Here is a 25,365-nt window from a genome sequence, read left to right as displayed (position 1 = left end):
CAGGTCTGGATTGTGTTTTTAATATTAAACAAGGTTGCTCTAGGGAGAACAAATCTGCCTATTCTCCTTTCACTATCCCTACAACTGGACTAAATTTGGTCCAGATCAGTTAGGCAGTCCACAAGTTAGCCCAGCCGCGCCTCAAACGTTTATGTGCCCACCAGCTTGAATTGAGGTGGATGGCAGCATCACAAAGAACACTCATTCCGCACACAGAAGAAAAAAATTTAGAAAGGACACTGCTGGGGACCCCTTTTTGAGAGCACAGATATCTCGGATGCTGCCTTATACAGAGTCAGACCATTGGGTCATACTAGTCCAGCACTGACTGGCAGCAGCCCTCTGGAGTTTCAGAGAGAGAGTCCCCAGCCCTACCCGGAGATGTTGTAGGGGCTGGATCTGGGGTCTTCTCCATGCAAAGCAGATGCTCCCCAACTGAGCTACGGGAACCCTGGACTGCACATTGACCCCTGCTAACTGGGCAAAGAGGCACCTTTTAACGTGGCGATTCTCTTTGTATTTAGCAGGGGGACAGCAACTGGCCCTATCCGACCCCAGCACAGCATCCCCCCCCCCAGTGACTGTGGCTGGTGTCTATCTTGTGTTCCTCTTTAGATTGTGAGCCCTTTTGGGGACAGGGAGACATCTTATTTATTTATTACTTCTCTGTGTAAACCCCTCTGAACCGTTTTTGGAAGGGCGGGGCAGAAATCGAATGAACGAACAAACAAACACACACCGCTGTTTTTTTGAAAGAGGGGGGAGCTGCAAGACCGAAACCAGCGGTACTTGCAAGGTATTCTATTTCCCCCCTCCCTATACCACCGTCCTGTCCTCCTCGGAGTCTCTCACCTGCTCCCTCTCTGCCCAAGTCCCCCGAGCGTGAAGAAGAGAGAGCTGGTGTGAGGGTACGCTAAAGGGGAGCGGAAACGTTCGGCACCTTGGGCGTAACTTTGCAAGGAATCGCACGGTGCCAGTTCCTGGTTCGTGTCACACTTCAGCATGACCAAGGAGGAGAACCTGGGGTGGGTCAGTATGGGCCAGAGCAGGCCTGTGTACAGCCTACGGCCCGGGGGCTAGGTCTGGCCCACAGGAAGTAAAGTTCCGGTGCAACAGCAGCGGCCATGAAAAATTCTTGCCGACAGCCAGCAGTGGCTTGAGACCAGTTGCCTGTCGCCTACTTTACTGGCCTGGCCACTGGACTGGAGCCCACTATTATTATTATTAATTAAATCAAATAAATAAATAAATAAATAAATAATAACAATAATAATAAATACCTCTTTCCTCTCACCGCTCCCAATCCTCTGCCCCCTCACTTTCATTATTTTATCTTTTTGTAATTAATTCTAATGTAATAACTAATGTGTTGAAAATGGACCTCACCCCCCCCACAGACCACCAGGGCATTTGATCTGGACACCCCTGGGATAGAGTCTCTGTCGTTCTGCAAAAGCACCCCAAAATTCAGCGCTGTGCAAAACGTAACAGAACCAAATTCTGCCTGCTGGCTCGAATCTACGACAGACCGAAAGAGAAGTTTGGTTCTCAAGTTGCTCCAATCCAGGGCTGGAGCGAACAAAATGTCCCCTCGGCCCAGAAACGACGACAACACAGGCAGAACCACCCCAGCAACATTCACAACGACATCCCTTTACCTTCTCCCATAGCTGTCACTGACTGAAGGGGCATCACTCTAATTGGGCAGATGCGTTCCAAGAACGTGGGCCACCCACGGTTACCCCGAGAGGAGGGGCCGCCAAGGACCCCATATCTGCTGTTCACCCCTCCCCCTCGTCTTAATCGACATATGAAGTAGGTTGTTAAATATTCAAAGCACCGCACCTACATTTTCTCAGCAGTCCTCACAACAACCTTGTAAGGTAGGCCAGCACTATTACAGCCGTTTTGCAGATTCGGGAGCCGAGTCTGAGAAGATGGCGGTTGACCAAAGGCCACTTAAATACTTGGCAGAAACAAAGGTTTCCGCTGGGGCATCCTGGCTTCTGTGCCCTGTCACTACTCTGCACCCGCACAGAGGAAAGTCAGATTCCGTCATTTGGATGAAACAGCCCCTGAACCTAACCGGTCCAGCCGACCCCGGGAAGGAGGCCGAGGGGTGGGAAACATGTCCCCGAGAACAAACCGAGACACACGCCATCAGGCATTTGCCGCAAAATATGGGTCCTTTCTACCCCACCAACCCTTGCCACGACACCACGGATCCGGCTAGTTAATAATGATGATAGATTCGGGCCCCCAAGTCATTAATCCTGCTGCCCCTCATTAACTCGGCGTCAAGGAGCGGACCGCGAGGAAGTTGAACCAGGCAAGAAAGGGGCCAGAGTGGTGATTTATGGCATGCCTGGAAGGAAAATTCACCTCTGCAGTCACGTCCCGCTTCCAGAACCCCACTCCCGCAAGGGTCCTGCCTTGACGCACAGCACCCATGTACGGACACTCACACGGGGATGCCCTGGAGTGCCGCAGGAGTAGGGCCATGTTTGCCGCTCCCGGTTTCTAAGGTGCGACACCGACAACTCTCCAAGACACCTTTTCCTGCCCAGGTGCTCTACACGGGAGCAGAGCCACACGCCCCGCAGGGCGCCGCTTCAAAGCGGGGGGGACACACACACACACACACAACTTGTTGCCACCAAGGCCCTCGTTGCCGTTCGAATGCCCTCGGCAATTCCGGAGCGGGCCGTACCGCGAGGGGAAAGTGAGGCCGTCCCTTTAAAGTGGCGGGTCGTGGATGCCGTGAAGGGGGGCAGAGCGGGGAGACGGAGGAACCCAACTCGCGGGGCTCGATCCAACCCGGAGGCTCTTCAGCGCAGGTTGCACCGATAGCTCAACCGGCACTGAAGGGGAGCAGAGCAAGAGCACTCTTGTGAGCTGGGAAGCTCTCCTGCACATGCATCACTGAAACAGACGGGAGGCAATGGGGCTTGCGGAGAACACTCCAGGGAACCATGTGCCGTTTAAGCAGCGCATATGTCTGTAGCAAATTTTTACCCGCACCACCAGAACATGGTTGGCCAGCCCTGGATAACTTGCCCCCAAACTTCCTCCAATTTGGGGTGGGTGGGTTTAGGATTCGGGGTGGTGCACGGCCCCTGGCCACCCCAGCCTCTGTCCACCAGACCTTGCCTGCCTGCCTGCCCGCCCCCTCGGTGGTACTCACGTCATCATCCTGCACACTCAGGGGGATATCCAACATACACATCTGGAAGGGCTGGACAAGCGCCTTCTGCATGTCGAACAAAGGTTTGGCCTCCATCTTCCAGCAGCCGAGGGAGGAGGGGAGACGCGTCTCCGCTCCACGACCAAATCCAGTCCTGCAGCAGAGCGCTGGCAGCCCCACACTCCCGCCGCTCAGCGCTGCCGGAGCATCTTGACAGCAGCCGCTGCTTTCTGCTGCCGCCTAAGCCGCCTCGTTTCCTCCCCGGGGCCGATCCAAGCCGAGGCGACAGCCAGAGGTTTCCGCGGGCGTGTCGGAGCCGCGGTGGGTGGCCCCGCTCCAGAGGTGCAAAGCTGCCTCCCGGCCCTGGGACAAGGAGAGGCTTCCCCTTCCCGTCCGCCTCGCCTCACCTGCTTCCCCGCGGCTTGGCTGGCACGCAGGCAAGGAGCTCCCCAGCCTCATCAATATGCCTGGCACTCGGCACGAACCTTCGCATTGTCTCCCAAGACCCAACAGGTTCTGCCAGGGGTTGGCTCTCACCGGCTGCAGCGATTCCCTGCGGTCCTCCGTTGCAGGCAAGCCCCAGACTGCTGAGGAGGGGGTGGGCAACTCGGCTGTCCTCCGCCAAGCTGCTCCCCCTCCTCCTCCGCAGCCCATCCTCTCATTGTATCCAGAGGATCACGCCCTCCCCCTCCCCAGGGGCACAGGGAAACCTGAATTATTCATACTCCGCAAAAGCCCGGAGAATCCCAAATCCAGAGCATGGTTGGCCAAAAGGCGGGCACACACCAGCTCTCCTGCTTGTCAACACGCCTCCCTGGGAATGGCACAGATCCGCCCGCCGCTTTCGGCTGACAGTCTAAGGGCTCCCCAGTGGTGGGGCAGACGCTTTTTGTGGGCACTGTGACCGAGGGCGTGGAGTTCCAGGGAGGGAGGACAGAAGGAGGACCAGCATTGGGCGCAACCTGCAAAATGGGCAGAGATCCCTGTGCTGCATTGGAGGTTATTATGAAGCTGCCTTCTGCTGAGTCGGACACTAGTATGGTCTACTTTGGACTAGCAGCAGCTCTCCGAGGTGACTTCCTTCGTGCCCAAGGAAAGGACCCAAATCCATCCATCTCCCTTTTTCCAAGTGGCCTTGGCGATGGCCGCCACCTAATCCTGTGTGCACACCCTCATCCCTTGCAGCAGTGCAGCTGCTCTCTACAGTGATGGGGGGGGGGTTCTCAAACTTGGCTCCCCAGATTTTGCAGGACGGCAGCCCCCATCATACCCAGCTCCAATGGCCTTTGAAGCCCCGCTGTAGAGCATCTCCAGTGCTCTAATGCCCTTTCCTCATTTCCTCTTTCATCCCCTTCTCATTATCAGCAAACAAGGGAGGAGGCAGCAGCAGCAAGAAGGAGGAGCAGCTGGTGGCAGAGGGTTGCTCTGATGGTGGGGTACAGAAGAGAGAGTCAGGCAAGGTTATGGGGATGCCTTTTGCCATCCTACTGGTTCCTAAAAAATCTGCCATCTGAGGCCATGGCTGGGAATTCCAAAAAGCTTTTGACAACATTCCTCACCAAAGGCTACACAAACATGTAGTTTGTGTGTGCTTAAAGTTAAACAACAGTGATGGGACACGCTGATCAGCAGTGGGACTGCAGCACATACAAAAGGAATATTTTAACCCCTTTCCCCTTACAACATGATCCCCAAAAAGCACCTCTCCAAAACTACTATTACCTTTAGTAGTAGTAGTAGTGCTACTACTACTTGTAGTAGCAGTGGTAGTAAAACTGATGCTAGACCTAGGAGAGAAGCGCCTATTGACATCTTTGAGGCTAACAGCATGGAGGGGGCATTTGCCTTGAGGTTGTAGTCAGGGGCGGTTCTTTCATGAGGCAACGTGGGACAGTTAATTCAGGCAGCGGGTTGCCCCCCTGCCACCACCTCCTCGCTGCTACCTGCCTTAGGCACAGGGTGCACACATCCTCCTCCATCTCCTCCCTCATGTACAGCTGGGCTGATTATGAAATTCACTTCCTCCCCCTTTTCATAATCAGTCCAGCAGCAAAAGAGGGAGGAAGTGGGAGAAAGAGAGAGAGGTGGGAGGGAGGAAGAGGATCTCTCTCTCTATATATATCTATATATCTCTCTCTATATATATATACACACACACACAACACGTGGTGGTGGCTATCATCACCAACAAGAAAAGGCTACGTCCCACGATGCTTGAAAACATTTATTGAGCCCAACCCATTTCAGCTAAAAGCCTTCCTCGGGGCAATTCTAAAACATACAAACATAAAACCGTTTCCAGTGCACCATAATAAAGTTCTATCTAAAACTGCTTAATAAACCTGCTCACATATGTAACCACAAGGCCAGCTCACCTCCTATATCACATGTAGTGGATGTCACCACCACAGAGGAGGAAGAGACAGAATTAGCGAGTAGGTATGTGCACCAACATAAAATCAAACGGAAGCTTGATGCTGCTTCCTGGGGCGGGGGGGACGTGAACGCATCACAGAAAACAGCATTTGACACTTTTCCTCAGGTACACAGAGGCCTGCGATGCATGGGGGGGGGGCACTGTTCCCTCTAAGGCAGTGGTTCTCAACGTGTGGGTCCCCAGATGTTGCTGAACTACAACTCCCAGCATCCCTAGCCCCATTGGCCTTTGGTTGGGAATTATGGGAGTTGTAGTTCAGCAACATCTGGGGACCCACACGTTGAGAACCACTGCTCTAAGGCATGCACACGTGCGCACGCTCACAAGTTTCTGGATGTCTGCTCAGTTCATTTTAGATCCCACTCAGGCTGAATCAGGAAGGCCCCACTCTGAATGCACACGGTGTGCACACACTGCCTTGATAATGCCGCTCAGAACAAAACTCATTCCCACAGAGATGGGGGGGGGAATTAGAGGGACCAGTAATGGGGGGGGGTAAGGTTAAATGCACCCTCCCTATATGCTGGGTTCCTCACCTCGCCCCCATGACTGCCATTTCACCCCTTCCAAAGGGCACACACAGAGCATTTAAAGTGTAGCTTGGCCGTGAATTCGAGCATCAAGTGTATTATTCTTAGACACAGGTAGCTGCCGCCGAGAACAGAGCCCAGCGACAGAGGTCAGCATCAAAGGTTCACTTTTGAAGAAACTTCACAGAAACGGCAGGGAAGGCTGTTTCTATCAGGAAGTCGCCACCCCCTCAGCATTGTCCGAGCCCCAAACATCCTCTGCCCAAGGAAAGGGGTCCTGGATGGAATGTCAAAGCTGACCAGGAACCAAAATATGTCGCGGAACAATTTGTTTTTCATGGTCTGAGCACAGGACAAGCAGCACAGGGAAGGGGCCAGCTGTAGAACAGCTCAAGGATGCTAACCAATAACAAATCTGCATTCAGTGGTCATAGAATCAGCGAGCCAAAGGGGTCCAAAAGGCCATCTAGGCCACCCCCTGGCCAGCCTCTGCTTGAAGAACCCCCAGCAAAAGGGAGCGACCTCCCCAGTCGGTTTCATGGCTGTGCTGCTCTTACCATTAAGAAGCTTCTCCTAATGTTCAGCCAAAATCTATCCTCTAACTTCGGAGCATAGGAAACTGCCATATACCAAGTCAGAACATTGGTCGGCCTAGCTCAGTTTTGTCTGCAAAGTGCCATGTTCATGGATGGCGACAGAAAGGTAGAGCAAAGGGTGGAGATCTCTATTTTCAGATCTGCTCTGTATTACCTTCGTTTATGGTTGCCACCTCTTATCCTGGGCAAGCTCATCTGCTTTGACAATAGTCCAAGGCAAAAGGAGTTAAGGAGGGGAAGCTTTTGCAAATCACACAAAGTGATAGGAAAAGCTTCTTTTTCTAAATTTCCCCCTGCTTTCCCCCTCCTAGCTGGGCAAAGAGGCACCTTTTAAATGTGGTGATTCTTTTTTATTTAGCTGGGGGAGAGTAACTGGCCCTCTCCACCCCCAGCACAGTACCTCCAGTGACTGTGGCTGGTGTCTGTCTTATGTTTCTTTTTAGTTTGTGAGCCCTTTGGGGACAGGGAGCCGTCTTATTTATTTATTATTTCTCTGTGTAAACCGCCCTGAACCATTTTTGGAAGGGCGGTGTAGAACTCAAATAAATAATAAATAGAATGAATCCAGTCTGCTGTTAAAAGCACAGCACAGCAGGGCAATAAAAAATATGGCAACCTCCTTTTTATCTTTTCCATCGTCTGCGCATGCGCTACTAACCGCAACTTGGTCTGGAAAACTCAGCAAGTTATCTGCGTGCCTTTTCAAAACAGAATAGGGCAGTAGTCGAAGCAGAACTGTAGGGTGGAACCATCTTTTCCAAACTTGATCATATATTCCGTTGCTTTCACAATTTTCCCCTCTTGTTTCCTTTTTGTTAAGATCCATTTCTCCTTGTTTTTAGGAAGCCCTTTCTTTATTTTTCTGTTTGAGATTTCCCTCTCCTTTCCCTCTTTATATGACCTGTGTCTTGTGTAATGGTTCACACACCAATGGTCTCCCAGTGGCAGTGATTTTCCTGGCTTCCTCACCCGGTCTCCCAATTCATTCTCTCTCTCTCTCTCTCCTCCCTTCTTCCAATGTTATTGGCTATGCCCTGTTCATTGACAGGAGGAGAACTTTCCTTTGAACATTCAGTGGCCGGCAAACCTATGTACCGCATTTACCCGAATAGAAGATGACCCTGAAATTAAGACGACCCCCTTTAAAAATAGAAGTTAAATACAGGTGTATTTACCCAGAAAGAACAGCACTCTGTATTTAAAATGACACACACACACACACACACCCCGATTTCTAACATCAAATAACTTGGCGGCGGCGGGGGGGACCTAGTCAGATTCAGGTCATCTTCTAGTTCGGGGAGGAAGGTCTGAGTTTCTCCCCAAGAACTAACATTTCTGGGTGTGCCTTGTGGTCCCTCTCTGCGCCTATCCATTAGCAGTCAGCTAATCTATCAATAGATGATTACGTGCCCTGGGGCCAGCCAGGGTCTCAGGGCCAATCTCAGAGAAGGGTCCTATATATTATGAGTTGCATACAAGGGAGAATTTTGCCAGGGTGCAGCTTCTCTCATCAGAGTGCTACAGCAAGAGGAGAAATGGATGCCACATTTAACACAATAGCAGTCCTCTCTCAGTACGGCAACCATCCAGCCCAGGGGATGGTTCAGGGCTCCTCAAACCTGGGTCCCCAAATGTTGCTGGATTACAATGCCCATCATACACTTCCACAATGGCAGGGGATGATGAGACTTTTAGTCCAACAACATCTGGGGACCCAAGGCTGAGAACCCTGGGTTAGCCAGTTAAATATCTCAGCTAGGCAGGCAACCGTCCTGAAACAGCACCACTGGCTATCTGAGTAGTTCTTGTATATTCATGAGGGATGTGCACGAAATTCGCTCAAATCGATTCGAACAGAATCCAAATCATTTTTAATTCAAAACCACTGAACAGAGTGGAGATTCGCTCGAATCGTTTTGAATTCGCCCGAAGCCGAAGCGATTCGAGCAGATTCCGTGCACATCCCTGATATTCGTAACTTGATCACCATCGTGATTTGATGTGTGAATAAACTACCACAGTTCACACATCACCCACAGAACATTCACACCTCCCCCTGACTTTCACACACGGCAGCCATTCACACATGCACCAGTCAGTCAACAGATTCTAGGCAAACAAGCAATATTCTTGAATATACAGCATAAATTGGCCCCACCCTCAGTGAAGAAAATGAGAGAGAGTTGCTATTCCTGTCGAGACCGCCAGAGTGTCCCTGGCTCCTGATGGAACACAGCTACGCTCTCCGGAAAAGGCATGCGTGCAAAATTAATCCGCAATCAAGACCTTACCCGAACTACCAACCGGTCTCTTAATAGGTACAGAGCATCAATTAGCAATGCAAAGCAAAGCAGATAATGAGCATTAGAGAGGAAAAACTAATTAGTTTTCTCGGGGACTCCAAAGAGGCATGATTAGCACTCGGTGGGGTTGTTCCTCCCGCCCCACCGCTCCAAAACCAGTGAGGGTTTCGCACCAAGTGCCAAAATATCCCAAAGGTGTCGGGAGCTGAGGATGCTGGTTTCGTTCCAAAATGAGATCTCCCGCTACAGATTCCCCCCGCCTCCATCCGCCAAGCAGGTACTGTGTTCTGTCTCCATGGAGACAACTGCATGCAATGTTGCCATCCCGAAAGAGCTCAGTGCTATGCAGGATGTGGCCCCTGTTAAAGACAATTTTGTTTGCGGGTGGTGGGGAGGATCACTATGAAACTGCCCTCCCCCCAACAACTATCACAAACCGCCCCCCCCTTCTGAACAGAAATAAGAGAACAGCCAGAGACTAAACACCTCATTTACGCCTCTAATGACTACGCCTACATGCCTGAACGGATTTAATCAGTAGATTAATCAACTAACCCATGCAGTCTGATCCCATGCACAGATAAGCACCCTGGAGCACATGGAAATCATATGGGCCTAACTCTGCACAGAATTGCGTCTTCAATTTATTTATTAGCGGGGGCGAAGAGTTAAAGGCACATCTGACCAGGACAAGAGCATATGAACAGCCCCACCGCGTCACCCAAAGCTCTCTGTTTCGCAAAAACAATATGAGTCATTTTTTTCAAGCCATTTAACAGCTCAAAAGTCCCCCCCTTTCCCCCCCGCTAAATTGTATGAGACCAGAAACAGCCCCCCAACAGAGTGGATTGTTTTTGCTCAACAGATGCTATAACTTCTTGTCACTACCATAATCAAGATCATCATAGCTAACTTAACAGATCAACCAATTAAATCTTTATTTTAAAAAGGGAGAAAATACAGTTTCTCATATACAAGAACTGCACATGAGACCAAGTCAAATTAAAGTGCACGAAAATCCCAGGGACGTCCATGATGTCATGAAATCTACATAGTGAGAAATCAATCGGCATCCCAAGGCGGTTTACAAAAGTCAAAATATAATTCCAGAAAAATCATTTAAAACCTCAAAATCAGTTAAATAGTAAAAACCATGACACACCAAAAAACCACCATTCAAAACACACACACGCACCAGAAGCAAGAGAGCTGAGCGGCCTGGTATCCCCTAAGAGTTAAAAGGGATTAACAAATAATATGAACCTTTTATCACAAAGGAGACACCCAGCACGATGAGAAGGTATCGCCCTACTTTTGTAATTTTCTTGAACAGAACTTTAAATGGAAGACATGTCTCCGAGTATCTCAGCTTTTACTTCCGACAAATTTACTTACATCAGTTCAATCACCATTTCAGCAACATGCCACATCACAGGAACATAGGAAGCTGCCAAATACTGAGTCAGACCATTGGTCTATCTTGCTCAGTATTGTCTACACCGACTGGCAGCGGCTTCTCCAAGGCTGCAGGCAGGAATCTCTCTCAGCCCGATCTTGGAGATGCTGCCAGGGAGGGAACTTGGAACCTAGATGCTCTCCCCAAAAGAGTGGCTCCATCCCCTGAAGGGGAAGGTCTCACAGAGCTCACACAAGTAGTCTCCCATTCAAATGCAAACTAGGGCAGAGCCTGCTTAGCAAAGGGTCTTTGCTAGTATGCTTGCTACCACAAAGCAGACCAGCCCTCCTCCCATCTTAAATAACCATTGCTTTAAAGTTAGAAGATAACTTTGCCAACAAGTAGCCAACAATAATCTTGATAACTACCCATTAAGTGTCCATTGTTTTTCTCACACATTATGCTAAATATAAACTTGGCAACATAATTAAAGGATCTAGTGAAGGGTTCTCCAACTTGCATCCCCAGAGTTGGAGCAACTGTTGCTGGCCTACAATTCTATCATCCCCAGCCACAATCAGCCAGAGGCAGGGGATGATAGGATCTGTAGTACAACCACATCTGAAGACCCAAGATTGAGAATCCCTGCCCTAGGTTTGTGGTATCATGTAACCCAAAAGTAACTCAAAAGTATTGTGAATCTTTTCTTAATATTTCAGCATCACAGGGCATGTCCATCAAACGGGCCAAAAATAGGCATTTGGGCCAGTTTCCGCCAATAGTCAGCTAAATTTGCAGTGGATTTATTGACAACAAATTTTAATTGGTCAGGTTCAAAGTAAACAGTATACCTGTCGATTGCATAACACGGAACCAAGAATGAAAACCAGAGATTTCCTCCTTCTCCCAGAGTGTTATTTTTAGAAAAAGGCATCCAGATTGCTGTTTTGGTTACCAATGTTTATTTAAATCTAAAGACACAGACGATGAATCAACTACAAATTCTTCTATCAGTGGACGCCCTCTCGGCAAAAATGCAGCCTCGGCTTTCTGAAATGCCAAAAGGACAAATCAGACGGAGCTGTCATGGTGATGGACTTTACCTGAGGTTGCCATGGATACTGAATTTCCAAAAGGGCTGCTTCCGCCCTTTTGCTTCCAAAAGGGCTTTCCCCATATGCTGGGCGGGAACCCAGACGGGGATCTCTGGGAATGCTCTTTCTGACAGATACAGTTTGTGACCTCAAGGCAGAGAGAGAAAGGAGAGCTTGTTTCATCAGTAAGGCAAGCTTATCAAGGGAAAATCTCATATCTGCGGCAAAGACAGCAAACACACACACACACACACACACACACACACACCTGGAAACCACTGCGGCTTGACCCGGATAGCTTGTTTATGTCCCACTTTCTCCACCACAAAAAGCAGAGATTAAAATCCTAGTTTGTGTCTGACAGGAGATCCCCGGCTTGAGATCAGAAGACATTTCAGATGCAACTTTTTGAAAATGAGCAGTACTGCAGCTGAAAGCCTGCAAGAAAGCTAGCTTTCTGAGCCCCTTGTGTGGACATCAGCCCCAGCAACTAAGTGGGAGGGAAAGGCACTCTGCGCGGGCTCAGCTATGCTCTTCACGTGGAGCCGAAACTAATCCTGACTTCAAATGAAGCCATGCAAAGCCAAAGATGCAAATCCCTGCACACATCCATAAACTTGTGCATTGACCTTTATTGTGATTTAACATTTGCCTAGTTATTTCCATTGGAGAAATTTTCCATTTAGCGCCTACTTTCCAGTAGGCTTATGAGATCAGCCGGCATTCTGTGTGTCCCCCCTTCCCATCAACTTTGCAATGCCTGGACCAATATGAACCAAATTGGACACACTTGTAGTGACACACAGGGACACCTCAACAGCATAGTCTGTGATAATGATGTCCTCCATCCCAGTTCAAAATGGCGGACATGTAAACATTTGAGGCGCAAATGGGCTAACTTGTGGACCACCTAACCGTTGAACCAAATTTAGTCCAGTTGTAAAAGCTTACGTGTGCTGTCGAATCGGTCTCGAATCCTAGTAACCACAGAGCCCTGTGGTTGTCTTTGGTAGAATACAGGAGGGGTTGACCATGGCCTCCTCCCATGCAGTGTGAGAGGATGCCTTTCAGCACCTTCCCGTATCGCTGCTGCCTGATACGGGTGTTTTCCACAGTCTGGGAAACACACCAGCAGGGATTTGAACCCAGTTGTAGGGATCGCGAAAGGAAAGTAGGCAGATTAGTTCTTCCTAGAACTTGTTATTATTGACATTTGCCAATTCAAGCAATGCTTAAAAATAAAATGTAAAAAGTTATAAAATTAAGTCATTGTGCCAAGTACAAGTTTCGGGGCACCCTACTCGATGAATAATTAACAGACAGAATTCACTGCTGCATGAAAGATAGATGGTCCTTAGCTCAGACAGCTCTAACAAAGGATTAGGAAATTTGTGGAGAAGAAACCTGTGTCTCGGTCATAACAGCTAAATAGAGCTTCCATATACACAAGTTGTATAGCTCTGAATACCAGACGCTGAGGACAAGCAACAAGGGAAGGAAATTGGCGCATGGCACCAATCACAGGCACAGGAAACCCTTTGGCACGCCAGCGGTGGTTGAACTAGAACTCGCATCATTCCCAGGCACATTTCCCCCCCTCCGAACCAACAAGGTGGCTCTTATGAACGGGTATAGAGATCTCGGGGTGCCTAAACCCCAAGTTCGGAAGCTACCTGCTTATAGAATAATACAAATTTAGAGCTGGAAGGGCCCCTAGAGGTCTTCCAGTCCACCCCTCTGCTCAGAGCAGGAATCGGCTTCAGCAGTCCTCACAGAACTGCTCTTACGAGCAGGAAATTCTTCCCAGCAATATCTCGCCTGAATCATCTTCCTTGGCATTTCAATCCGGTGGTTCCAGTCCCAACTTCAGGCGCAACAGAGAACATGGCCGCTTCTTCGTCTAGGCAACAGCCTTTCAGATACTGGATGACTGCTCTCATATCTCCCGTTCCTGATATAGGACTTGATTTCCAGACCCCTCATCCAGTGTAGGTTTCTCCTCCTCTCCCAGCCCCGCCCTGCTAACTGAGCAAAAGACACCTTTTAAAGGGGTGATTCTCTTATATTTAGCAGGGGGAGAGCAACTGGCCCTATCCGTCCCCAGCACAGCATCCCTCCAGTGGCTGTTGCTGGTGTCTGTCTTCTGTTTCGTTTCTTAGATTGTGAGCCCTTTGGGGACAGGGAGCCAATTTTTTTAAATTTATATCTATGCAAACCACTTGGGGGACTTTTGTTGAAAAGCGGTATATAAATATTTGTCTTATTTGTGGCATTAAGAGATTGCTGCAGCAAAACCAGGACCCTGGGTGATGCAAACTTGTTTTCCAGGACCTTCTTCCTTCGGGATATCTTGGGAGCTGGGCCTTGCTTCCACCCAGGCCCGTCGGAGCTGCATAGCAAAGGTATTTTCACGCATCTTTGCTCAAACCCAGGGAACCCAGCCGATCCCACGGCACGCCCTTCCTGTCTGGGCCTAAACTCTATAAAACAAATTCATGACAATCCTTTGCAACTGGAGGCATTGCAGCATAATGTCTCTGGAATTCCATGCATGTGTGCTTTGCTCCTCTCCAAGGGAGAGGTCTTGTGGGGGTGATAGTCTGAACCATATTTTTATTCAGCTAGCAAAGGGTGGCATACAAGCTCTTCTCAATCATTTTCCATAAGACTTTTTAAACATACAATGCATTTGGCAACTGTTGTACCTTCACAATTGACTCAACCTCATTTTTCACACGTGGGGAAAGGAGGCTGGGAGGTGGGGAGGTGCTCCAGTCCACATGGTAGTCCTACGAAAGAGGTGAGATTTGAACCCAGGACTGCTAGATTATGTGCACGAGTTCACATTCCCCAATGTTCCTCTGCTCCCTAGATCCCCTTACTCTGCCAGAAATAATGGGGGAGAGGAAGAGAACAAGGGCATCAGGCTTGTAAACAGCCATCTGTCTGCTCACCTGGGGCGAGCAGATAATTTCTTCCAGGTGACTAGGTATGGAAGCTTTTCAAGAATTCGTTCTTGGCTTTTTGCATCCCCCAAATGCATAACATAGGTCGGTTTGGGCAGGCGGGCAGGAAAGTAACTTTTATGAATGTATTTGTAAGCTTGTTATTCATATTCAACCTCATTCCCCCTCAAAGGAGGCAAATTTTAAGGTATTTTTATATCAGGTTGTGAGCCTCCCAGGACTATCTGGCTGGCCACTGTTGAAAACACACAACCAGACTAGATGATCTGGCCAGACAAGCCTTACACTGTAAAAAATAAAAATAAAAAAATCCCTGCCCCTTTTCTTTGCATCCCTGGGAAGCAAGCCAATGTTATGCCCATTTAACTGATAAAGAAACCAACGATGCTGGGATAGTGACCTGCTCAAGGCCACCTGAAGAATGTTTGAATACAACCAATGTTTATATACCACTTTTCAATAAGAGTTTCCAAAGCAGTTTACATAGATATAAATAAATAAACTAACTAACTAAATAACTAAACAAAATGGTCCTCTTTCCCCAAAGGGCTTGCAATCTGAAAAAGAAACATAAGACAGACACACCAGCAATAGCCTCTGGAGGGATGCTGTGCTGGGGATGGAGAGGGCCGGTTGCTCCCCCCGCTCAACAAAGAAAATCGCCACTTTTAAAAGGTGCCTCTTGTGCAGTGAGCAGGCACCCCTTCTGGTGATGTACCTGAGAAGGAGCAAGATTGGGGGCCAGGTCTCAGCTCAGCCACTGACTCATGGGGCCGCTTCAGGTAAGTCAAGGACTCTCAGTCAGACTCACGTTTGGGACAACAATGAGTCACCCACAAGGCTCACGCGAAGCCCAACGAGACGTGGAAATGCTGCTAGCTATCCTCGACAGGCAGGCAGCCACTGAGTCGCTCCGCCGTCCCTCCCATCCCATTTTCTTTCCCACGGTCAAAATGTAAAACTGAAAGCTCCTTGGAGCAGAGATCTTACCCCTCGATCAGGTCTGATGTTCCCTGAAATTGCTCTGTTAAAAACACGAGTAACAGGAGTACAAACAACAACAACAACAGACTGGCCCGGGTGCAAAGCATCTGCGCCTCGTTTCCCCCGCCCCTCTCGGCTCTCCCCTCGTTCTCAGTCCCCCCCCCCCGGCCATGGCTGCCACTTTCTCCCTGCCCCTTTGCCGTTTTCTCCTCCCCCTGCCGCCACCGTTTTCTCCCCCGTCCAGTTGCCGAGAATTAGATAGATAGATAGATAGATAGATAGATAGATAGATAGATAGATAGATAGATAGATAGACAGACAACAAACCACTTCTTAACCAAAAACGTTCTCAAAGTGGTTTATAAAGCCAGGTTATGAGAAAATAGAGGGCTGTTCTCACGGCCCTAAACAGGGTTGGGGTGTGCTTCCAATTGCCACGTGTGCTTCCAACTGGCGGTTTTGTGTTCGCAAAGATCAAGGAAGGAGGAGAGGGACGATGCAGGAGTTGGGCAGGCCAGGCGTGGCCTACGCACATCCTGCCTGCAGCCTTTTATCGAGGGTGGACAAAAAGCGGTCCTACCCGGCTCCCACACGATCACTCTCCTCTCCTCCTACCTTGATCGTTGCCAACACAGGAGCGCCAATCAGGAGCGGGCATGGCTCTTGTACTCTGGCTGGGCCCTCCTCGGACTGTTTTGGATCATGAGAAGCTCCAAGGAAGAGGAGAGCTGGCCCTGTGGTGGCAAGCTTGAATTGTCCCCTTTGCTAAGCAGGGTCTGCCTTGGTTTGCATTTGAACGGGAGACTACATGTGTGAGCACTGGAAGAGGTGGGGCCGCTCTGGGAAGAGCACCTGCTTGCTTGCATGCAGAAGGTACCAACCTCCCTCCCTGGCAGCATCTCCAGGACAAGGCTCAGAGAGAGCCTCCTGCTTTGCAACCTTGGAGCAGCCGCTGCCGGTCTGTGCAGACAATACTGAGCGAGATGGACCAAAGGTCGGACTCAGCAGAAGGCAGCTATAAGTATGAGTTGGGAAGCATCATTTTCAGCCTAGATTTTAAATACAGCCTCAACATAAATTGGTATAAAGAAGTAGCCTGAAGATACGCAAATGAATTCATACTTCTGATATTCCAAACCCGCCTAACAAAGCAACCTGAACGTGGGTCGTGCACCAGTTGCGCACCAGCCCAGGGATCAGCAACGCTTCCTACTCTTCTGGGCACAAGACTGAGGAATCTAGAGCGCCACAGAAACACCCAGTACAAGCAACACACAAACGCAGCCCAGCACGAATCTCCAAAGCACTCAGGACCCTGCTCAGCAATCGAAAGGCCATCGTGGGGAGGGTACCCAGGAAGCCGCCTTCTACGGAGTCAGACCCTGCTCGGTCTAACTCAGGATTGTCGACACCGACTGGCAGCGGCTCTTCAAAGTTTCAGGCCCGAATTTCCCCGCCCTAGCTGAGATGCCACCGGGGACGGAGCCAGGGCGCGCCTGCACATGCTCAGCGACAGCTCCCCTCCAAAGACCCTTTTGGCCAAGATTGATTGGGCAGATTGATTCAGCTTAGATTTGCTCCACTCCTCCAACACCTCAGTCGCCCGTCTGACCTTTCTCCTGCCTTGATGCCTCCGCAGGGGCATCACTGGAAAGGGGGCCTTCTCCTGCACCAGGACCCGTCTCCAGGACGGGGCATTCCTCCAGGGCGGCTGCCTTTTCAGGGGGGTTGCCGCGGCCCTGGCCGAGAAGAGCGGCCGTCCCGGAGGGAACGCGCTCACATTCCTCATCGCTCGCGCCTTCCAAAACAATGAGTAACACCCGCCACTTCCCTGCCTGCCGGGAGCTCCCAGATCAAGACCGCCTCACCTGGATGAGGCACGCTCAGCAGCCAGCCCGCCCCGTGACCCAGAGCGGGGGGAGAGTCAGCCAAGGGAGGAGCTGGGGAACCCGGCAACCACCCTGTTTATCCAGACAACATAGCAAGGCGCTGTCGTCACTCGGAGCCCCCGGCTACAAGCCCCAGAGACTTGACCTGCAAAAAGGCACAGATGGGGTGCATTTGGTGGGGCGGCAATACGGCACTTTTAAGCAAGGGCCTGAGGAACAGAGGGAGCTGCCATATACTGAGTCAGACCCGTGGTCCAGCTAGCTCAGGGTTGTCTACCCAGGCTGGCAGCGGCTTCTCCAGCGTCTGGAGGACCACAGATTAGGACCCACTGCTGCAGCTGATTCCTGTACAGGGGGCTGGAACAGAGGACCGCCCAGGGTCCCTCCCAACCCGTACGTTCTGAGGTTTATACAGGTATGCAAGGGACTCATAGCCTGGGAGTCTGGGAAGGCGAGCTGGTCTGGTGGTAGCAAGCGTGAATTGCCCCCTTTGCTGAGCAGGGTCTGCCCTGGTTTGCATTTGGATGGGAGACTACCTGTGAGCACTGGAAGTTATTCCCCTTAGGGGATGGGAAGAGCAGAAGGTCCCAAGTTCCCTCCCTGGCCGCATGTCCAAGATAGGGCTGAGAGAGAGAGACTCCTGCCTGCAACCTTGGAGAAGCTGCTGCCAGTCTGTGTAGACAATACTGAGCTAGGTGGACCAAGAGTCAGACTCAGTATATGGCAGCTTCCCACGTAACATACACAGATAATGCAGCATACATGTGAAGCGTATTAGATTCATGTTGCCCCTCACTTGCCCTCTTCCCCGGTGTCTTTTTTGTTACCAAGTCCTGCCCGAAGAGTACCCAAAATCCTTTGCCTCTGCTGCTTGGGGAGCGAATTCCTCCCGGGGCCGCCACTGGAGAGGGGCCTTTTCCCACCTCCAAATCAGGCTGGCTGCCCACAAGGAAGGGAATCCAAGCAGGAAGGGTCACGGCAAGTGTGCACATCCTTCCCTTCGCCCGATATTGGCTCTGTTTCCTTTGCACAATTTCTTCTATAAAGAGGAAGGGGGGGACGGGACGGGGAGGCTTGAGGATTAAAGCAGGCAGGGTCCCCAGAGAGCCATCTGCTGCTTTGATGGACGCCTGCCAGGTCGTGCAAAGGCCCTGCGCCGACCCCATTAGGAGGAGGGCGTCAAATCTCCTCCCAAACGTGGGCCCCTTTCTGGAGAGTTGCCTGGATTCTTATAGTAAAACTCCAGTCCTGAGACGCTCACAGTCCTGGAGCTGTGGAGAGAGGAAACTCAGCTGCTCAGCAATGGAAACAGCAGATTTTCAGGCCAGGGCTGTCATCTGGAAAACCCGCTGTGTTTTCCTACCTGCGTTAAAATGCCTGGCCGACCACCATCTCCTTGCTTTAAAGCAAGCACTGGCGAATGTTGGCATCACATTGATGTTGCCCTGCTAAGGGTCTTCTCCATATGGGGCTCTCTCCCTTGGGGAATTTCCAGCACCCTACAGAACCTTGGTCTAGTTTCTGGACAGGCTGCGTGGAGTAGTGGATAGAGCCTCGGGCCAGGAAGAACTGGGTTCAAATCCCCAGTCAGCCTCGAAGTTTTCTAGATGGCCTGAAGTGGTCACACAGTTGCCTACTCCGAAGGACATAAAACAAGCAGAGATGTGCACGAAATGAATATTTCTATTCGTTTAGAATTCAAATCCAATTCCGAAAATTCATTTCGAATTCAAATCAAATTCGAATCTAGTCCAAATAGTCGATTCGAATCGATTTGACCCCTGTTGAATTGATTGGGCTCCCTTTCCAACCAACCAGGGGGCCTGCATGGTTTTTTTTAAAGGTACCAAACAGACCTCGAATCAAATTCAAATCGAATTTGAATCGAATTACCCTTTTAACGGGTGAATCGATTCAAATTCGAATCACTCAGATTCAAGTTGAATCTATTTGAATCGATTCACACATCCCTAAAAACACGTGTAGCCCAGGGTTTCTCAAACTTGGGTCCCCAGACATTGTTGGATTACAGTTCCCATCTTCCCCAGCCACAATGGATGGGGAAGATGGGAGTTGTAGTCCAGCAACATCTAAGAACCCAAGTTTGAGAACTCCTGGTGTAGGCCGCCCCACATTGTCATATATACAGTACTACCTTTAGCTTCTTGAAGAGCCCCATTCAGACATTATGTTGTACGTCTGTACAGCCGGTGAACATATTGTGTGAATAATTGTAGAGATCTGTATGTACATACATTGTACAAAGATTGCATCATAGAGTTTGCCAGTTGGAAGGGACCTTGGAGGTCCTTTAGTCCAACTCCCTGCTCAGAGAAGAAAACCCCTACAACATCTCTGACAGTTGGCCACCCAACCCCTGTCTGAAGACCTCCAGCCAAGGAACACTCACCACTGCATGAGGCAGACTGTTCCACAGTTAGGAAATTCTTCCCAATGTCCAGCTTCAATCTGCCCCTTTGTCATGTCAACCCATTCATTATAGCCCTGCCCTCAGCAGCAACAGACAGACAAGACTCCCTCTCCTAAGTGTCCACCCTCCAGATATTGGAAGATGGCCATCATGATGCCATCCTTAGTCATCCCTGGTATGTGCCTTGAACAGAACATGCAATAGAACTATCAAAGAGCAAAATACAAATTTGAGGAACCTAAGTGCTATGGCGCAGCAGGGAAATGGCTTGACTGCCAAGCCAGAGGTTGCTGGTTCGAATCCCCGCTGGGACCTATATCAGGCAGCAGTGATATAGGAAGGTGCTGAAAGGCATCGTCTCATACTGCGCGGGAGGAGGCAATGGTCAACCCCTCCTGTATTCTACCAAAGACAACCACAGGGCTCTGTGGGTGCCAGGAGTCAACACTGACTCGATGGCACACTTTACCTTTAAGTGCTATTCAGACTTTATGCTCTATGTACAAACAAGTATCTGTATATCTTTTTGTGTGGATGGCTGTGAATATGTTTATTTTAAAAGTGAACCTGGACGTAGGTCGGCTTTTGCTGGGTACAAACAGAAAGTGCACACCTGAAGAGGCTCATTCACACGTTCTGTGCAACAGTCGCACAATGAGTGTACAATGTACACAGCAGTGTTCTCTCCAATTGTTTTCATTTGTGCGCAGCATGAGTTGTGTTCTAGGCAGCATTATCAAGCCAGTGTGTGCACATGTATATTCAGAGTGGGACCTTCCTGATTCAGTCTGAATGGGATCAAAAATAAACAGAGTGGGCATCAAAAACACTTGTGTGCACATGCACAAGATCACAAATCAGAAAATAGGACTATGCCCCCAGCTGGCGTTAGTAAATATATTTCCTGGGGTCAATACAGATGTGTCATCAAAAAATTAGTGGTGTTGATGGTAACGGCTGCCAGGTTAGCTAGATGGATGTCTGGTATAAGTATCTATGGCATGTCGCAATATCAGAAAGTTTAAGCCTTATTATTCGGTCCTGTGCAAACCAGACCGCAAATAACTCTTTTTATGTAATCTGGTCAGATTTCATTCTTTATACTTATTGGGAGAATTACGCTTGTCTTCTTACCCCAGATGATATTGGAATGTGGATGGATTACATAGCAACATAGGAAGCTGCCATATACTGAGTCAGTCCATGGGTCCATCTAGTTCAGTATTGTCTTCACAGACTGGCAGCGGCCTCTCCAAGGTTGCAGGCAGGAGTCTCTCTCTCTCAGCCCGATCTTGGAGATGCTGCCAGGGAGGGAACTTGGAACCTTCTGCTCCATCCCCTAAAGGGAAGATCTTGCAGTGCTTACACTTCTTGTCTCCCATTCATATGCAACCAGGGTGGACCCTGCTTAGCTAAGGGGACAATTCACAAGTTGCTACCACAAGACCAGCTCTCCTCTTACCAGAAGATGAATTGGGGCTTGTCATATTATGTTTTGCCGTTTGTGTTTGGGTCAATTTTGTTCTGTAATGTCAATCTGTACATAGGCACGTTATGCTGAACGCAGGTACAGAAACATACTTCCTACCTGCACCATGCATCTGAACAGCCTGTATCCAGGTTCTCTTAAAATGAGCCCAGGTACAATCATTCACACAAACACACGTACGTCCTTTCAGGTATCTGTGCGCTTGTACAACCAGATAAAAATACAACACAAACCCTAGACTGTGTACCTGTTCCTTCTGGGGAAGTGAGAACCCATCCAGAACAGGCAGATCAAAATTGTCTCTCGAGTTTTGACTCCACACAATAAGTACCTCTGTCTTTTCTGGATTCAGTCTCAGTCTATTATCCCTCATCCAGCCCATCACCGACTCCAAGCAAGCATTTAGGGAGGTTATGCCCTCTCCTGATGATGCTGACATGGAAAAATGGATTTGGGTGTCATCAGCATACTGATAACACCCTGCACCAAATCTCCTGATGATCTCTCCCCACGGTTTCATGTAGATGTTAAAAAACATTGGAGACAATATGGAGCCCTGAGAGACACCATACAAAAGTTCAGATTTTGAAGAACAGTCTCCAAGGGACACCATCTGGAACCTGCCCAAGAGGTAGGAGCGGAACCACCGCAAAGCAATACCTCCCACCCCCAACCCCCTCAGACGCTCCAGAAGGATACTATGGTCTATAGTACTGGAAGCCGCTGAGAGGTCCAAAAGGACCAACAGAGTCACATTTCCTCCGTCAATTCCCAGTTGGAGATCATCCATCAGGCCAACCAAGGCAGTCTCTACCCCATAGCCAGCCCAGAAGCCAGTTTGAAGTGGGTCAAGATAATCAGTTTCCTCCAAGACTATCTGGATTGTAGTCCAACAACATCTTGAGTCCCACATTTGAGGACCCCTGAGTAAATGGTACTTCCTGGCTTATCAGCGGCCAGTAGGGTTGCCAGATTCTGGCTTTCCAAATCCAGGTGCCTAATTTGCATATTGTGTAAATTGGCTTGAAAATTTCTGAGCAGAAGCGTGACTGCGCGTTTTGCTCCATAACTCCGCTTCTACAAGGGCTAGAGCTTAGCTTTTTTTGTTGTTGTTAAATGACAGCTGAAATCCGGGCGAATCTGGGTGGACTCAGCAATCTGAGTGAGATGCTTAAAATCTGGGTGAAACCTGGAATTCTGGGAGGAGGGGGTCATGGCAAAACCCGTGGCCAGGGAAGAGCTTATACACGGCATGGACTTTGTGGCCACATCCAGGGCCAGTGAGGACTAAAATGCAAAGCCCAAGCAAACCCTCCAGCTTTGTTGTGCAGGCGCTGCCGAGGAGAAGCCGGCAGCCAGACGAAGAGAATCCCGCTCCGTTGCCATGGAAATGAGGCGGCTAGGCCTCGAAGAGGCTGCTCAAGAGCGGCAGCCTCTGCCAAGCAAGAGAACGGGTCCCTCGCGGGAGATGCCAAGGCCGGTTTTCACACAGATCGCCCCGCCATTCCCAGCGCCATGACAACAGCCACGCTGTTGCCTTGTGGGAGACGGCCCCACGGCAGACCCCGTCTTGATGATATATGCGGAGAGACATCCAAGAAACAGGGACGGAAGGGAACCGGAGAAACTGGGATGAAAAGCCATGCAAAGGCAGGGACTAGGCAGGGCGGCTATGTCAAGAAAATTGAAAATGTGCAAGGGGTTGCAGATAATCACTGAAACAGCGCATCCGAGAACAAGCGATAAACCTCGGTTGCCCAACTGACCAGAAGGAAGAACACACACACACACACACACACACACACACACAGGCCTATTTTTGTACCTCAAAAATCAAGCAGGATAATCTTTTATAATCATAGAATTTTGGAGTAGAATGGGACCTTCAAGATCCTCTAGACAAACCCCCTGCTCAGTACAAGAATCTGCTCCAGTATCCCTGACAGGTGGTCATCCAGCCTCTGTCTTCTCCAGCGAAGAAGAGCCCACCACTGCATGAGGCAGGCAGTTCCACTGTCAAACAGCCCTCAAAGTTCGGAAATTCCTCCCAATGTCTACTCCAAATCTTGCTTGCCATTTCAACCCACTGGTCTTAGTCTGGCCCTCAGGAGCAACAACGAACAACAAGTCTGCTCCTCCTTCTATGCCATAGTCCTTCACAGGGCTGCAGAAATCCACTCGTCTACTAGTCTGCGACGAGTGGAAAACGATGCCCGGCAAGTGGGGGAAAGCCCTGATGAGCAATGTACCAACATTGCTTGATGAGTAAAACATTTTGTCTGGCTGATAAACTGAGCCAACAATTCAGACATCGACTATCATTCTCCGGTTTTCAATCTGTGGCCTGCCTCTTATTGCCTCTGTCAGAATGTCTACTGTAAGATCCTTGGTGCAGAGACCTACCTCTGTCACTTGCACCATTAAGTGCTGTGCACCGTGACAGTGTTACATGAATCATCATCATCATCATCATCACCAACTTCCATCAAGCATCCGCCAGCCGTCCTTTTTCCAAAGAGAAAGAGACAGAGAAGCCAGCCAAACATCCCCATTCTCCATCACTCACAGCCCCTTTGGGCCCAGGTCTCCATAGGTGACGGGCTGAGTGCGTCACTGCTGTCCCGCTAGACAGGAGATTTCCTTCTCGGTGGGAATGCAGCCAGTTCTCCAGCCCAGTTTCAAGAGTCCTCCTCAAATTATTGTCGTTTACACAGGAAAGCGTTCTGGCTTGCATTTCTTGCCACGACGGCTTCATTCCCACCAGCAGCAGATGAGGCCGTAAATCTGTGTCTGATCTGCGTCTGATCTTCATAATGCAAAAAATGGACTCGGAAAATAATATTCTCCAATTTGAATCCCCCCCCGATAATTATTCACCTAGAACAGGGGTGGTCGAACTACAACTCCCATCATCCCCAGCTGCTGGGAATGATGAGAGTTGCAGCTGGTTATTGAGCTGAATGATGGGAGTTGTAGTTCCCAATTTATTGTGGCTGGGAATTTATTTATTACATTTATATCCTGCTCTTCCTCCAAGGAGCCCAGAGTGGTGTACTACATACTTAAGTTTCTCCTCACAACAACCCTGTGAAGTAGGTTAGGCTGAGAGAGAAGTGACTGGCCCAGAGTCACCCAGCAAGTCTCCTGGCTGAATGAGGATTTGAACTCGGGTCTCCCCGGCCCTAGTCCAGCACTCTAACCACTACACCACGCTGGCTCTGTAGTTCACAACAGTTGGAGAGCCAGGTTTGCCACGCCCCCCGAAATTCCAGGTTTCACCCGGATTTTAAGCATCTCACCCGGATTGCTTAGTCCACACAGATTCGCCTGGATTTCAGCTTTCATTTAAAAAGAAAAAGCTAAGCTCCAGCCCTTGTAGAAGCGGAGTGATGGAGATACTCCCATTTATGGAGTTCTGTTATGGAGCACAACGTGCAGTCACTCTTCTGCTCAAAAATCATTTCCAAACTCATTTACATAATATGCAGATTAGGCACCCAGATTTGGAAAGCCAGAATCTGGCAACCCTAGCCCACCCTGGCCCTGACCTAAAAGAACTGCTAGTAATTTAGAGAATTAGCCTCATCCCTTCTAGGTGAAGAACAGTAGGGTGGGGGGAAAGCTTTGAGCCAGGGAATATTCTTTCCCAAGCCTAGAACACGTCCTGAACACAGATAACTAGTTCGCCAGGGAACAGGCTTGTCCTGAACACCTAGTTGTCCAGGTGCAGGGAATTTTTGAGCAAGCCTAAGTTGAAAGGATGTCATAGTCACATAGGACATCATAGTCACCAGTGTGGTAGCGCTTTATCCTCACGCCGCAAGGCAGCTGCAACGATATACAGGACTGGCACCATCATGATGCTTCAGAGAGCAGATTCTTGGGGCCGTCAGAAGGCACTGCCAGTTATTAAAAATGGTGGCTATTTTTAAATTTCTGCTGGACAAAGGAGGTTCTGCCACAGAAGCCCCCATATCTTGGATCAATCCAAGGATTTCCAACATGCAGAAAAAGAACAGAACCTAATCACATCCGGCAAGTTACTGGAAACGCAGGCAGAATT

At 49.6% G+C, this 25,365-nt stretch overlaps 1 protein-coding gene across 2 annotated transcripts in view; it reads right to left on the bottom strand.

Moving 5' to 3' along the window:
- RALGDS (ral guanine nucleotide dissociation stimulator) overlaps positions 1–25,365 on the bottom strand; it is a 125,438-nt gene that overhangs the window by 87,289 nt on the left and 12,784 nt on the right. Inside the window, exon 1 of one of the 2 annotated variants that reach the window (XM_053282225.1) lies at positions 3,185–3,801. The exons of the other annotated variant lie outside the window; for it this stretch is intronic. Coding sequence (XP_053138200.1) covers positions 3,185–3,280 — 96 coding nt within the window. The 5' untranslated portion in view covers positions 3,281–3,801. Of the gene's footprint in view, positions 1–3,184; positions 3,802–25,365 lie in introns of those variants that run through there. 2 annotated transcript variants of the gene reach the window in all.

Source organism: Hemicordylus capensis, chromosome 17 (genome assembly GCF_027244095.1).
Source record: "Hemicordylus capensis ecotype Gifberg chromosome 17, rHemCap1.1.pri, whole genome shotgun sequence".
NCBI lineage: Eukaryota > Metazoa > Chordata > Lepidosauria > Squamata > Cordylidae > Hemicordylus > Hemicordylus capensis.
Note: the sequence above shows the minus strand (reverse complement) of the source record. Positions and strands in the feature narration are given on the sequence as shown.